The sequence below is a fragment of the Phaeoacremonium minimum genome (genome assembly GCF_000392275.1).
Source record: "Phaeoacremonium minimum UCRPA7 unplaced genomic scaffold PA7_03_scaffold_152, whole genome shotgun sequence".
In the NCBI taxonomy this organism is placed as follows: domain Eukaryota; kingdom Fungi; phylum Ascomycota; class Sordariomycetes; order Togniniales; family Togniniaceae; genus Phaeoacremonium; species Phaeoacremonium minimum.
Genome location: NW_006921059.1, coordinates 33,743 through 47,919, shown reverse-complemented (window position 1 = coordinate 47,919; position 14,177 = coordinate 33,743). Strand labels below are relative to the sequence as shown.

Genomic DNA, 14,177 nt, shown 5'->3' with positions numbered 1-14,177 from the left:
GTGGTCAGAAGAAAGAAGAAGCTCAGGACAGGTATAAGCTCCAGGATCATCGCCACCAGCCCAAACCACGTGTAGTCCCAGGTACGACTGCTAATCTCTTGCTTTCGCTCTTTCCTCGTCAAACCTCGCAGCTTGTACCATCGGTAATGCGAAAGCTTGCCCAGACGAGCCCCAGTGATGAGGAGGTAGGCTGGCACACCAACGTATGGTATAAAGTTGAGCGGGAGAAAGACAATGAGCTCGACAATCTGTATGATGCTCCATGGCTGGTATTCGGCGCGGGAGGTAGGCTTCCCGAGCATCTTGACCGAGTTCGGGGCGTCGGGGAAGATGAGGCGATGGGGAGCGACAAGGTCTGTCAAATTGTGATTGATCAAGGTAGCCTTTGACGCGATAAGATTAGCCCATGAAGCAGCAGAGTCGAGATGAAACACCTACATCAAATACATCGACCCGACACTCGTCCACAAAGAATCCTTCGAACAAGCCTTGGATGATCACCAACCCCTCTCCCAACACCAATACCACAGCGTTGATCCATGCTCCCCAGCCGTGGAAAATGGCGAGGAACGCATACTGTGGCAGAAAGGCGAACGCAAAGAGTATGAAATACACAAGAAACGATATGATGCACAGAGGCAGCAAGCGACTTAGGAAAAGCGGATAAAACTCGGGATGGCGTAAGAAGTACCATATGCCTCGGAGAGGATATGCGGTCGCTCGAAGGGCTCTTGAGATGTAACTCAGAAAGCGAGATTCTTCCACCGGACTGATGAGCGCATGAGCTCTAGAAGAGATCCTGGATGCCACATTTGGTGGCGCTGGCGTCGACATGGTAGAACTGGAGACGGAGTTGGAGGAGGTGAGAAGCTCTCGCGTCAAGCATCGAAGCGCAGAGCTCTGAAGACTTATCGGAATGACGTTGTGTCGTTAAACGCGTGTGATTGGAGGCTTGTGCGCTAGGCTTCCATGTGCCGTAACGGGTATTAGCGGCCATTCCTGGTGTATTATTACCCCGCCAGGACGTCAGCACAAACACATCACTGGAGCAGTAGGTATACCTTCACTGTCATTTGTCCAATGAGGCAAGCAGAAAGAGCGGAGAGAATGACACTTCGCGATTTTGATATGGTAAAGCTTTCACTATCAATAATTACCGAGATATATGTCTTTGCTACAGGAACTTTGCATAGTCTATAAGTACTCTAACCAATCGCCGGCTTCCTTTTCAATGCTGAACGTACTCAGCAGGCTCCAACTCAAGCTTCGCGCAGCTCTCCGGCGCATTGATAGGGTTGCACACAGCAGACTTGCCACCAGGAAATCTCACCGCGTAAGATACATGCCAGCGGTCGCTCATGCCGTAGCTGGGATAGTCAGTCGAGACAATCTGCGCGCCGCTCGAGAAAGCCATCTCGCGCATGGCGGTTGTGTCATTGGAAAGGAGTGTCTCGATCGGGACGTCTGAACGAGTGCGAACCCAATAACCAGCCTTGACCTGCGCTTGAATGTTGCTCTGCTGCTCATCGCCCCTTGGTTCATTCAACTGCTATAGTGTCAGACCGGGCAATGTACCATTCCAGGCACTCTACTTGGGCTCTGCTTACCTTCTGGAAAGCGCAATCGGAGTTGCCGGGTGCAGAGTTGGTGAAAATCACACGGCCCTCTAGATTTGGCTTGTCAAGAGTGTATGCGTCGCGCACGGGGTGAACTGGGCCATTATCCATAAGGAAGAACACTCGACCGCGAGCTGATTCTAGATCCGGCCATCCGTACTTCAAGACGGACTCTTCTAGAGTCATGCCCTCGCGCCGAATGTCATCAGGGGTGACCAACTTATCTTCCCCAAACACTGATCGGATCTCGTCATCGAGACCAGCCAAGAGCTCGGTGTTGTTCCAGGCAATCGGAGTAACACCTCCAAGGTAAGCCATATCGTCGCTAGCCGTCTTGAACTCCATCATGAATGGTATGGGGACGTGCTTCGGGTGCGCGTCGGACCACTCCTTCACAATCTTGAGGCAGCCAATCAAAGTATTGCAGCTGGTGTTGATGTCCGCATCTGAGACATGCAGGACTTTGACACCAGGTTCCTTCCAAGACGACTCAGGCGGAAACGGCAAGCCTGTAAGCTTGCGGATGAGAGGAGTGGCATACTTGCCACCGTCTGGATCCGCGAAAATGTCAAGCCTACATTATTAGACTATTCTTTGAAGGTAAGACTGAAACACACTCACTCTAAATTCCTTATACTCTGATATTCCAGCTGGAGATCTAGGCTTGGGTGGGCATAATAATAATTCTGAACGTTGGGGAGTAGCAGAGCCTGGACAGGCTTTTCCTCCAAGCTTGACTCAACATGGTAACTATTATGAGTGCCGATGACCTGGATCTGGTTCATTCGCAGCTTTGAAGACCACGACAGGCCGTTCTTGGTGTATGAGCCATTGGTGCAAGCTGCTAGAGCAGCCTGAACAAGGACTACGCAGATGTGATTAGCCTCAAGTCTCATGATCGTGTCTGCAGGCAGCAATGTTCCGGATGCCTGTTACACGTACTGCTTGTCCCCAAGATGAATTTTAAGCCCTCCAATTCTGTCAATAAAAAGCATTCTCGGAGAAAGGCATCTTACATACCATTCCGCTTCTAGGTCTCTTCCAGAACTGTGATTAGTAGATGAACCTATAGAACCCGGGGTTTCCCAAACTTTAGTATTCACCACATGCAAACATTATATACACTTCAAGGAACCATTGCCAAGAAAGCGCTCTGAGTATGCTGGATCCACCCAGACTCAAGAAACCATGGCTTTGGGATTATGGAACCTTGCCAAGGCCGGCTTCTGGACTGGCCTTGAGAACATGCAGCCCACGTGGGAGTTCTAAACGTCAATATGTTTAAGCTGCCAAGAACCTCGAATGTAATCCTGATGAACTTCACATCCATCATTGTGGCATACGTTCTCCAATTCTTGAACTGACCCTGAACTTATTTTGAGCTGCCAAGCCGCAAGGTCTCTGCCAAGTCGAGAGCCCCGCCTACGCGAGGGTTCTCGCCTCCAATGAGGCATCTTTCTCGAGCCATGTGTTGAATACCCCTGGATAGTGATGATAAAGTTTCCTTACTGAGCTAACGACTCCTGCGTGATTACTTCCCGCGAGAGGCTTCAGCTTATCGAGGTGCTCGTAGCCCTCAGGTGCGACGTTCGAAGAGCGGCTTCTTCGACTTCTTCCAGGGAGACTGAGTGATCTTGTTAGATTTAATCAAACCTATTTGGACGGAAACCAAACTGAAGTCATAGATCGTCTGTGTTTCATTCATGATTTCAGGTTCTTAGCAAAATTACTAGTATTGCTTCTATGCAATGACCCGACGCAGAGATCTTGCTTGCTTCAGACAAACAAACGATCTGAGATCGAATTTCAAACCTTGCTCTCACATCCATAAAGCGCCACCATTGCAGCTCTCGATTTCCTGCAAAGACAATATTTGCAAGAAACATCCGATACTGTGAAGGCTACACGAAGAGTATCGGGAACAATGTGATCCGAAGTCGTATCTCATAATATCTGACCAGATCATGATGCATTACCCATTTCTCATATACTTATAACTCCTGCCGTGTCGAGTGGATCATGTCCTAAGCTCGTAATCACATGTTTTGGCCATTTTGATCAAAGAAGTTGTTCCAAGGGATTTGGGGTATCTCGACTCCTGGATTTTGAACTTGATTGTCCCATATGGACTTGACCATGGATCAGTTACGCCAATCCAAAGTAACAGAGAGAATCGCTGAACTTACCCAATCGCCATTAAGACTAGGGTCTACTAGGCCTTCAACATTCTCCATCACAGGAAGCTCCGAGGTCCCTTGTAGCGGCAGTGCAGAAGCCCAGTCCGCGAACATCTGGCCGTCTCCTACTAACCCTGTGGCTGCGCCCCATCCTGAGGGTGAAGCACCCGATGAGCCTACATCCGTCGGTGGTGTAGTGAACAAGCCGGATCCCGAAAGGAAAGAACCTACAGCAGAGCCTTGTGCGAGATCAGCGTATAGCCATTTGTATCTAGTAACACGGCCAAGCTTACCTGGTTGTGAACTTCCACGCATAGTTGCCAATACACGCAAGTCTGGGGGCTCCGGAATATTGCCAATCGACTCTGGACTGCTTTCATACTCTGCTCCGGTAGAGAGGCTCAGCATCCGTGTTAGGATCTTGAAAGCTCGGTTAGCTTCTGCTGATTCTTTTCTCGTAATCTGCCATATTGATCTAGATGTTTTCAAGGCCTCCAAAAGTTGCTCCTTTGATACTGTAATTGAAGTCCCACCAGGGGGGTCTACATGGTGTGATGCATGTGATCTATCAGCCTGAAACACTTGGGATAGCTCAAGACAGAGTATCATATCGGCGAGCAGAAAGTCGTGTATACTCAGGCTGGAGATGAACCATCTATCTTTTGAAAGTCGTCCTCCTGGCTGTATTTCCACGTGAATGTCGTATTGATGCTTCAATATCTTTGTGGCAGCGTCGATGCATGTCAGCCTGGAGTATTCGAAGGGCGGGTGAAGCCGAGCAATTGCAAGGTATTTTCTGTGGAGCACGGCTCGGGATTTCTGATAAAGTAGCTCGAGCCAATATCTTTGCATAATAAGATCGATAGGGTCGATAATAGACTGGCTGAAGGATCGCATTCTGAATGCTGGCGGAAAACTGTCGTGAGCAGCTTCCAACTGCTTATCCAACTGCATCACTTGAGAGTAAGGCGTGATGTCTCGGGAGCTTGTGATTCGAAGTATCTCTGCGAAGACTTGCATGAGTCGGAATTTAATAATGCTGTACAAAGCTGGGGTACGCTCTGTTTCCGGTCGCGATGGGGGCAACACCGTTGTGTCTTCATCAAAGTCTTCATCGTAGAGGTTTCGCGGTGGACCTGTATCGTAATATTGCCTCTGTATATTTCCTGGTAGCCCAAACTGGAACGAAACTAGAGCGTCAATCTCCGTCAAAAGAGTCCATTTTCGACGCCGCATCTCGCCTTCAAAAACGGATATCTCTTTGTAGTGTTTTGGATCGCGATGAAGACCCATGTGCATTGCAAGTCGAGTTAAAATAGACAACAGCACCGAGTTACCTAACGCAGCGTCGTTTTGGCGCAAGTACTCACCACCAAAGTACAGAAGCAACGCTTCCACTTTGTACTTGCTGGGTTTCGTGTAGTCATCTAGAGCAAGGCACTGGGCAGCTCGTATTCTGAACGTGTCGGCTATTTGAAGAGGGCTGCCAAGATTCCCTGGAACGTCTTCATCTCCTCGAAGACAAAACAAAGCGGCGTGGCATATCATTGCAAACAACAGGCTCAGATATGAAAGTGATGCCTCCCGCGGGTTCTTCCAGAAATCTTCGTATTGTCGAAGAAATGATGGAACGTGGAATATCATCCATGCTGGCTCCTTTCCAGCGAAAAATCTTGCGATCAGTCGATCTGTGACTAGGCGAGGAGGCAACAAGTTGAGCATATCAGGAGTGCCAGCACTTGGAAAGGAGCCTAGCAACAGGACAGGACCGCGTTGAGCCGAGGAAGGAATCTCGAGACCATAGTCAGCATGCTCGGGATTTTCCTCAAATGTTTTGAGATCATCTGTCAGTCTTGTGATCTGTAAGCCTTAGTTAGTCACGCAAATCATCGAGAATCTCAATTGTCTGTTGTCTACCTCATCGAGAACACCCTCCCAATTAGCTCCGTGGAGGTATCGGACATCATCTACAATGGGACCTGCTGTTTCTTTAAACTGAATGCATGTGGGTTCGTCAACTAGCCCAGGAACAGCATCGTTCGCATCGGGAACGTCTTGGCTGTCCTCCTCGACATCTGGAGCCTTGTCTACGTCTCTCTTCTGAGACTTCAACATTTGGACCAGATGCTCGAGATGCCGTAAGCGTGCTTGCAAGGTCGATTCGTTGACAGGTTGCCTTGAACGTGCCGATACCCGTGCAGGCGACAACCCAGGGGCAGAAGCCACGTCGGATGTCCGTGGATTCACATATGGAATGTACTCGCATGTTGATGTGATGCCTCGCTTTTCGCATTGGTCACAGGGCGAAGATCGATTGCATTTCAGCCTGAGAACCCAACTATTAGCCCAGACCTAAGTGGGATGGGTTGAGAGCTGTACAGCTGGGCCTAGAGGCCCAGCTCCGGAGTTGTCAATCTCCGGAGGCTGGACACGGAGCTTACTTTTTCTCACGGCACGTTGTGCATGAGAAACGTATCCGGTTTCTCTTCTTCTGCTCCACCGACTGTTGGTCTGTTAGCGATCCACCTGATTCCGGTACGGCATCAATCTCCATATCGGTCATCTGGAAGTGGCTGCAGTTCTCGAGATTTCACGGTCTACAATTCTCCCATTGCCGAACGTCCCTCCAAAGTGCACGCGACATCTCAGAAGTGGTGGTCCGCGGTGTTTGCACGTGGAGAAGCGTGTGGTAAGATTGATGTACACTAGTAACTCATTTCTATACATTGGCAAGTAATACACACACAAATTCCACATTAAATGTTTGAACGAGACACTACTTGTTGCAGATAATGCGCTAGTTCAAATGCGCTTAGTCGCAATCGGACACCAGCGAGGCGTGCACAGTGACCGGGATTGCCCGGATTTATACGGATTTATAGAATCCAAGATCGAGGATGTTGGTAGGAGCTTGCCAAAGTCGTTGGTAGCATTATCGAATAGCTTCTCTTTACTGTAGAAGTTGAGCATCGTCAGCAACAGCGTTTTATATGATATTCATCTTCGGCGGGCACAAATCCCCGAAAGAGTTCCTTGAGTGTTGAGACTCACGGGTTGAGAATCCGTGATGCTACCTTCAATGTGTTATATTCAATTGTTCCTGGATGTGCAAATTGAGCACCAATGTCCGCCAACCAACAGTATAGACAAACGCTTTGAGAATGCATGTTTCATGCTTCAAGACCAATTCTAAAGACAAATACTGTCGTTTCCATTAATGGTCAAGTGAGTTGAGTATTCTATATTCTCTTGACTTGTCTAGAAGATGGCTTGCGACGTTGATTGACTAAGAACGTAAGACTTGACATGGCACTTCTCTATGCCAAATGTATATAATCTCGCTTTTGAACCTAGCATTCTGCCCGCTAATATCGGAACTCCCAGGCTACTATGCAGTATATTCTATACATATCACGGGGTGGCGCTTGGACCATATCTTCTGTGAATACCTCCGTCTTGCCGGTCTCCCCGGCCTCCCCGTCCTAGCGCGGGCGCCATCTCCAGCCACTCATCGGCGGACAAGATGTAGTCCCGATACTCCTAAGTCGGTAAAAAAGACCTGTTTGGATGAACGCGTGGATTCAGAGGCCTCGGCGTCATCGGTCGCTCTGCACCACGGCACGCGATGGCAGCTTTAAGTATTGCAAGCCCCCAGCATGGGACAGTCCGAAATGACGCCTCTACTGTTTTCTATGGGGGAGTTTTGCCTATAATCAGGAGGCGCATTCAAGATGGGTTCCGTCAAGAAGCCAAACTTCCTTGTTATCGTAGCCGATGACCTAGGCTTCAGCGATACGGGCCCATTTGGCTCTGAAATCAAGACCCCGGCCTTGGACAGGATCGCCAAGGAAGGGGTACGGTTGACAAACTTCCATACAGCGTCTGCATGCTCACCCACAAGGTCAATGTTGTTCTCGGGGAGCGATAATCACATTGCAGGCCTCGGCCAGATGGCAGAACATATGGGAAATCGAGAGCTATTCAAGGACAAGCCAGGCTACGAGGGTTATTTGAACTTTCGTGTTGCAGCATTATCTGAGATTTTGCAGGATGCTGGTTATTTTACCTTGATATCCGGAAAATGGTAAATCTGCTCGCTTTGTTCCTAAAGCGACTGGCATGGGCTAATCATGTGTTATATAGGCACTTGGGTGCAGCAAAAGAGCACGCGCCTTGTTCAAGAGGCTTTGATAAAGGCTTCGTATACCTACCCGGCAGCGGCAACCACTATAATTACGAACCTCAATTCAAAGAGGGCCAGCCGAGACCGTCTTTGGCTGTCGCAGACCCCAAGACATTTTGGATGAGGGACGGAGTGTATCTCGACCGCCGTACAGAGCTACCTACCGATTTCTACTCGACAAAAACCTTCACCGATGAACTTCTTTCATATCTTAGTAATCGCACCTCCGAAGAGAAGGACAAGCCGTTCTTCTCGTACCTAGCATATACAGCGCCTCACTGGCCTCTACAAGCGCCGAAGGAAGTGATAGAAAAGTATAAAGGGGTTTATGACGAGGGACCGGCAGCCTTGAGACTCAAGCGACTTGCTAGGCTTATTGAGCTTGGTCTTGTACCGAAAGATGTCGAGCCGGCGCCAATGGTCGGTCTTCTTGACCCTGAGTGGAAAACCTTGACTCCAGAAGAGCGAGCTCTGTCAGCACGAAAGATGGAAACATTTGCGGCTATGGTTGATGTTGTCGATCAAAATATCCAGCGAGTCTTGGACTACCTTGAGTCATCGGGCGAGCTAGATAATACCTTCATTCTGTTCATGTCCGACAATGGTGCTGAGGGCACGTTGCTCGAGGCTTTACCAATGCTCGGAGGGGTCACTAGTCTTGGTGCCCTAATCGAGACACACTACAATAATGAGCTAGGAAACATTGGTAACAAGGATTCTTTCACGTGGTATGGCGGATCATGGGCTTGCGCCTCGATGGCACCGTCGCGAGGCTTCAAGACATGGATAACCGAGGGCGGTATTCGTTGCCCTTGTCTGGTTCGTTACCCACGTATGTCTGCGACCCCAGGCTCTTACACGAATACCTTCACGACAGTGATGGATGTTGTGCCCACTCTCTTGGACCTGGCTGGGGTAACTCACCCATATCCTCTTTTCAGGGGAAGATCTGTAGTACCAGTGCGTGGCCGTTCGTGGGTTCCACACTTGGACGCATCGACCGACCTTACAACTGCTCCCAGTGTACATGATGAGAATACCGCGGTCACAGGCTGGGAGCTGTTTGGCCTGCGAGCTATCCGAGAAGGAAAATGGAAAGCTATCTATATGGCATCACCTCGGGGTAACGAGCAGTGGGAGTTGTACGATATGGAGGCAGATCCAGGCGAGATTCACGACAAGGCACTAGAGGAGCCCGACGTCTTGAAAAGACTAGTGCAGCACTGGAACGTGTACTATAATGAAGTAGGCATGTTTGACCCTGATGTGACTTATCACGTCGTCAAGGATAAGCGGATTACTTGATTATAGAAGTGAACAAATTGTATATAGTAAAGGTTAATAGCACAATTTGCTGTGAAGCTTTGGGCCAGACTATGATCAGAAATCACTACACGAATATTTTGATTTCACCAGCGCGGGCTCATGGCAGGATGTCTTTCTTACTGCCGCGACTGGAAGTGGCAGTATTCCTGCATGTTCGGACTTCACTAGTAGCTCATTCAAGGTCTATCGACGCAGTGTAGACAATAAAATGACTGAAATTGATGATTATAATTTTTAACAGACTTGCGTGTCTTGCAATACCTGCTGGTTCAGCCATATTGGTCTATCTAATCTCTGGAGTACGTACCACCTAAATGAGTAATTGTGTATCCATATTTGCTCTGCTCAGCCTTCAACTAGTTCGATTTTTGTACCGTGAGACTTACTTCCATTTTCAATATCACCATCGGCGACATGGTGGGTGAAAAGCTTCGCGTCTTTGAACTTGAGCACTGGGACACCATCTAAGAAGAGCCGGTCAATCTCCTCGAGCGTCTTGCCTTTGCACTCCGGCACGCAGAACCAAGCGAACACTGTGGCCAAGACCGCAGCTCCACCATAGATAAAACCTACTTTAGCTCCCAGATTTGCGTATGGCGCGTTGAGGAGATATGGTGTTGCGAAAGTGGTGACGAACTGAATGATGATGTTGACTGTAGATGCTGTTCTGTACGTCATGTCGCGAAGACGTGTGGATGGAACCTCAGCGGTCAAGATATGAGATACTGGTGCCCATCCAGAGGCAAACCCAAAGCCAAAGATAGTTAGCATGGAGATAATGCCAATTTTGTAGGATCTGGGCGGTTTATCAGAGCTAGCGCCCAAGCCACCCATGACGAAAAGAGAAGCAATCTGTATGAAGCCGCCCATGAAGAGCATTTTGCTAGTTTTCACGTTAGTTGAAGGAGATGACAAGGTCAATGATGCATGACTTACCGCCTGCCCATCCGATCAACCAACGCCATCGACAACACCACAGCCATCATGCTGACCAATTGATTCACGACAGTCATGATGAACGGGTCAACACTACCGAGCGATTTTATATAAACAGTTCCATATTTGTTCGCGAATGTATTGCCCGTGAGTTGAAGGAAGAAATTAACACCACAGGTGATTAATGTCCGCTTTAAGTTGGTGCCTTTCCAAAGATCAAAGAAAGATCCTTTTTCTTTCTCTTCATCAAGAATAGCTTTTGTGGCGTCGAGCTCCAATTTGATATCATCATCAGTAAAGCTTCCGGTGCGGAATCTTCGAAGGGCGATTTCTGCTTCCTCGTTTCGCCCTTTGAGAAGGAGCCACCTGGGAGACTGTCAAGCGGTTAGAGAGTGTTCTTGGCTTGTGTAAATGTTTCTTACCTCTGGAATGAACCATATCCCTGCAGCTACCAGTGTTGGGATAACAAAGAATAAGCCGAAGGGAATTTGCCACTGTTTGTTGCCATCGAGCGTGGAGGTCCCATAGCAAATTAGGCTCATTATCAAACCACCAAACTACAAGGAGGTTATTATGTACCGTCGAGTTTGGGCATTATCCTTGACTAGGGGGAATGTATCACTTACAAACAGCATCAATTGATAGGTTTCCACTACTAAGCCTCTCACCTGCTTCGGGACAATCTCCGCTTGGAAGACGGGCACAACTGCGAGCTCCATACCAACGTATCCGTCTACGCAGAAGTCTCGTTAGACTAGGTCTCTCTCAAGAGGGAGTAATAGCACGAGCGACTTACAGTTTAGGATTCTTGCAGCAAGAATTTGGGCCTGATTTCGCGAGGAAAATGTGATAGCTGCTGTGCAGAGAGCATATACGCTCATCGTGAACATCACCATTCTCCTGCCGTATCGAGAACTAATCTCACTCCCAATAAGAAGACCTATTGACCGCATCAGAACCTTATTTGCACCTTATGCTTAGTTAGCCATACCGAGTACGAAGCCGATATATGGCAAGCTGTTCAGGTAGGCCAGGAAGTTCGTCTCAATCTCATATTGGCCTTTGGAGTTAAGGGAGCCAAATTGCTTTTCGAAAGCATCCATTGCCTGGGTTGTTGAATACGCGGTCTGATCGAAGCCGAAGTTGAATTGAGATATAGCAATGAGACCAACAGACAAGAACAAAGTCTTATTGAAGAGACGTGGAATTGATGCCAGCTGTTCCTTTGTCCCAGCCATCGTGAAACGCGATGTTTCGTAGAGTAAGCCAGAATCGGGATTATTTGATGGCTTCTTGATGAAACGAGAGAGGGCAATATCACCAAAGATTCATTGCCTGCAACGCGCAAGGCTATTACTACCTTGATATAGGCACTCAGGTTGGGGACAAGACCCCAATTACACGATCGAGGCCAGCTATGGCCTCATCCACGCCAACTCCTCGCGGTCTTCTGTGGGGTGGACCCCGTGGGGAGGGACTGTAAGCGGACGACCAGTTATTTCTTGAGCATATCACATTCTTCAGACTTGTCCTGGATCTGCGGGTGCTGCTATGATTTGGCTAGTGGTCATGGTGGGGACGGCTCATGGGATAGTTGCGCTAGCAGGCCGCTAAAGAGCCCATTGACAACCTCACTCCGTGTCCTCCCCGACATTGCCGACACGTGATCATCATCCCCGTTTTTAAACAAGCAGATCTTACTTGACTCTAGCAATGTAGGCGGTTCTGCCATCTTTATCAAGTACCCTGGGCATCAGTATAGAAGTGACATAAGAAAATTGACTGGAAACCTCCCCGTCTCCCCGGCCTTATCTCCCCGAGTTCCCAACCTGATCAATCGACCAACTTGGGGATGTGAATATGCCATCTGACACTTCTACACGCGGCACACGGATCAGACCAGAAGGCCGAGCTCAGGGAGTAGGGGACAATGTCAGCGAGCTCATGAGTTCTGTCCCTAACCCCACCTCACCTAAGGAACTACTAGTACGACAGGCTGGTGACTTGAATATTCGTATAAACAACAACAGCATATCACCGCGGTTTCAAGAGGGAGGAAGACTTCGACCTCGTCACCGGAGGCGTGCTGTGACCGCTTGTCAACTATGCCGCATCCGCAAAACGAAGTGCGATAATGGTCGACCATCATGCGGTTACTGTCTTTTCCAAGGAGCGCAATGCATCTACACGGACAAGATTTCCAGTCTAAATACAACTTCTCCGCTTTCCCTTCCTGAAGAATCAGCAAGCCAAAGCGAGGTGTCGAATGCAGTCCTACTAGAGCACATTAGGCATCTTACGAACCTAGTGGAGGAGATTCATAGCGACCCGACGCTCCGCACTCAACACGAGCTCCAGCCTACATATCCAGGCAATTACTTGCCTCCCTCCACCGAGCCTCTCAAAGGAGTTGATCAGACAATAGATGATGAAGCAGGTCCAATTTCCGGTAGTGCATTCACAGCTGATGGGTTCGGAAAGCTGGAGGTGACTGAGCTAGCAGCCCGCACGAGTTCATGCGAATCAATACTGAGATGGCCAAGTCTTCACTCTGATGGACAGTTTGAAGACATAACCTCATTTGCACTCCAATCGACACTAAACACCGAACTACCTGTTGAGTCTGTGTTGGCGAATGCACGATTTGCAATTCAGGAGGACAAGATCTGGCCACTGTGCAGGAAATTCTTGGTGTTGATACATGTGAAGAATCCAATACTCGAGGTCGCAGAGTTCAAGCGGTATGCAAGAGAGGCTGCCGAATGCGGTCCGAGTTGGGACGGTCGAGGTTGTCTTGTGGTTAGTACGGTGCTCTTACCTAGGACCGAATTTCGCTGACAGGTTGGATATCTAGTTGCTCGCATGCGCTCTAGCATGTCTAGCAACTCCATATGACCCAACTCAAAGCCAAGATATACGTGAAGACATCAACAATCCAGTGGATCGATCTTGTAGTGATGACTATTTCGCGGCGGCTATGCGTCGGTTGAGTTTGCTGCCTACTTCGCTGATTTCGATACAATGTCAGTACTTTGCCGGGCTATATTTGAAGTTCTCGATCAAACCATTCTCCGCTTGGACGTTACTCCAGCAAGCCTGTGTCCGAATCCAATCATATCTGTACGCCAAAGCTCTTTCTGTGCCATTTGCTGGCGATGAAACTAAGACGACACGTCACATCGAGCAAAGACTATACTGGTCTTGTGTAAAGGCAGAATGGTGAGCTGGATATGCCCTCTTCTGTTCATTTTGTACAAAGTCATTAACAAGTGCCCCCGTAGTGAACTAAGAGCAGAATTACAGTTACCAGCATCTGGCCTTTTGCAGTTCAAATATCCTGACCTCTTCCCCTCACTGTCCTTTCCCCCGACATCCGACAATCTCGATTTCGCTGATGGCTTTGCTGGATCAGCGGGACAAAGCCCAGCAAATCAAATTGGGGACACATCAGTGGCATATGGCTATCTCCAACCTGAAGAAGAAAGAAGTTGGCTCTATTACTTGGCTGAGATATCACTTCGAAAGTTGATGAATAGAATCCTGGAAGGACTTTATAGTGACGGAGAGGGCTATTGGCTGACGAACGTCACAAGCTTATTATCGCAGCACGCCGTGTTTTACGAGGAACTCACTCTCTGGTAAATATCTTGGATTTAGCATTGACTTGATCTGGCATGCTGACGGACTTTCCAGGAGAGCCCATTTGCCGAAGCAGATACAATTCTCTGACACAGAAATGCCGTCAAACGAGTTAGCCTTCTTTTTGAAGACTCGATTCCTGGTCTGCCTCGAGTGGATATCGAGACCCTTTCTTTTCTATGCAACTTCACAGCCTGCTACAGATCCTGTGATCACGAAGATCCTGCCATTAGCTCAACAATGCCTTGATGCGTGCATGTCGCTGATTGAAATCATTTCTTGTCACCATCGCCATGGAGG

The 14,177-nt window shown here is 48.6% G+C and overlaps 3 protein-coding genes across 3 annotated transcripts; 1 reads left to right on the top strand and 2 right to left on the bottom strand.

Moving 5' to 3' along the window:
• Positions 1-1,228: 1,228 nt before the first annotated feature.
• UCRPA7_2166 (putative acid phosphatase protein) lies at positions 1,229-2,639 on the bottom strand (the record flags this gene model as incomplete). Its single annotated transcript, XM_007914734.1, has 5 exons — positions 1,229-1,546; positions 1,608-2,190; positions 2,238-2,481; positions 2,559-2,586; positions 2,637-2,639. 5 exons carry the CDS (start codon positions 2,637-2,639, stop codon positions 1,229-1,231), a joined length of 1,176 nt encoding a protein of 391 aa, XP_007912925.1.
• Positions 2,640-7,698: 5,059 nt separating this feature from the next.
• Positions 7,699-9,281, top strand: UCRPA7_2165 (putative arylsulfatase protein; the record flags this gene model as incomplete). The annotated part of the gene is made up of 3 exons (XM_007914743.1): positions 7,699-7,877; positions 7,937-8,812; positions 8,999-9,281. 3 exons carry the CDS (start codon positions 7,699-7,701, stop codon positions 9,279-9,281), a joined length of 1,338 nt encoding a protein of 445 aa, XP_007912934.1.
• A 308-nt stretch (positions 9,282-9,589) lies between these two features.
• Positions 9,590-11,341, bottom strand: UCRPA7_2164 (putative sugar transporter protein; the record flags this gene model as incomplete). Its single annotated transcript, XM_007914738.1, has 7 exons — positions 9,590-9,612; positions 9,689-10,185; positions 10,239-10,612; positions 10,661-10,795; positions 10,907-10,971; positions 11,035-11,178; positions 11,230-11,341. The coding sequence occupies 7 exons, from the start codon at positions 11,339-11,341 to the stop codon at positions 9,590-9,592; spliced, it is 1,350 nt and encodes a 449-aa protein (XP_007912929.1).
• Between the last annotated feature and the right edge of the window lie 2,836 nt (positions 11,342-14,177).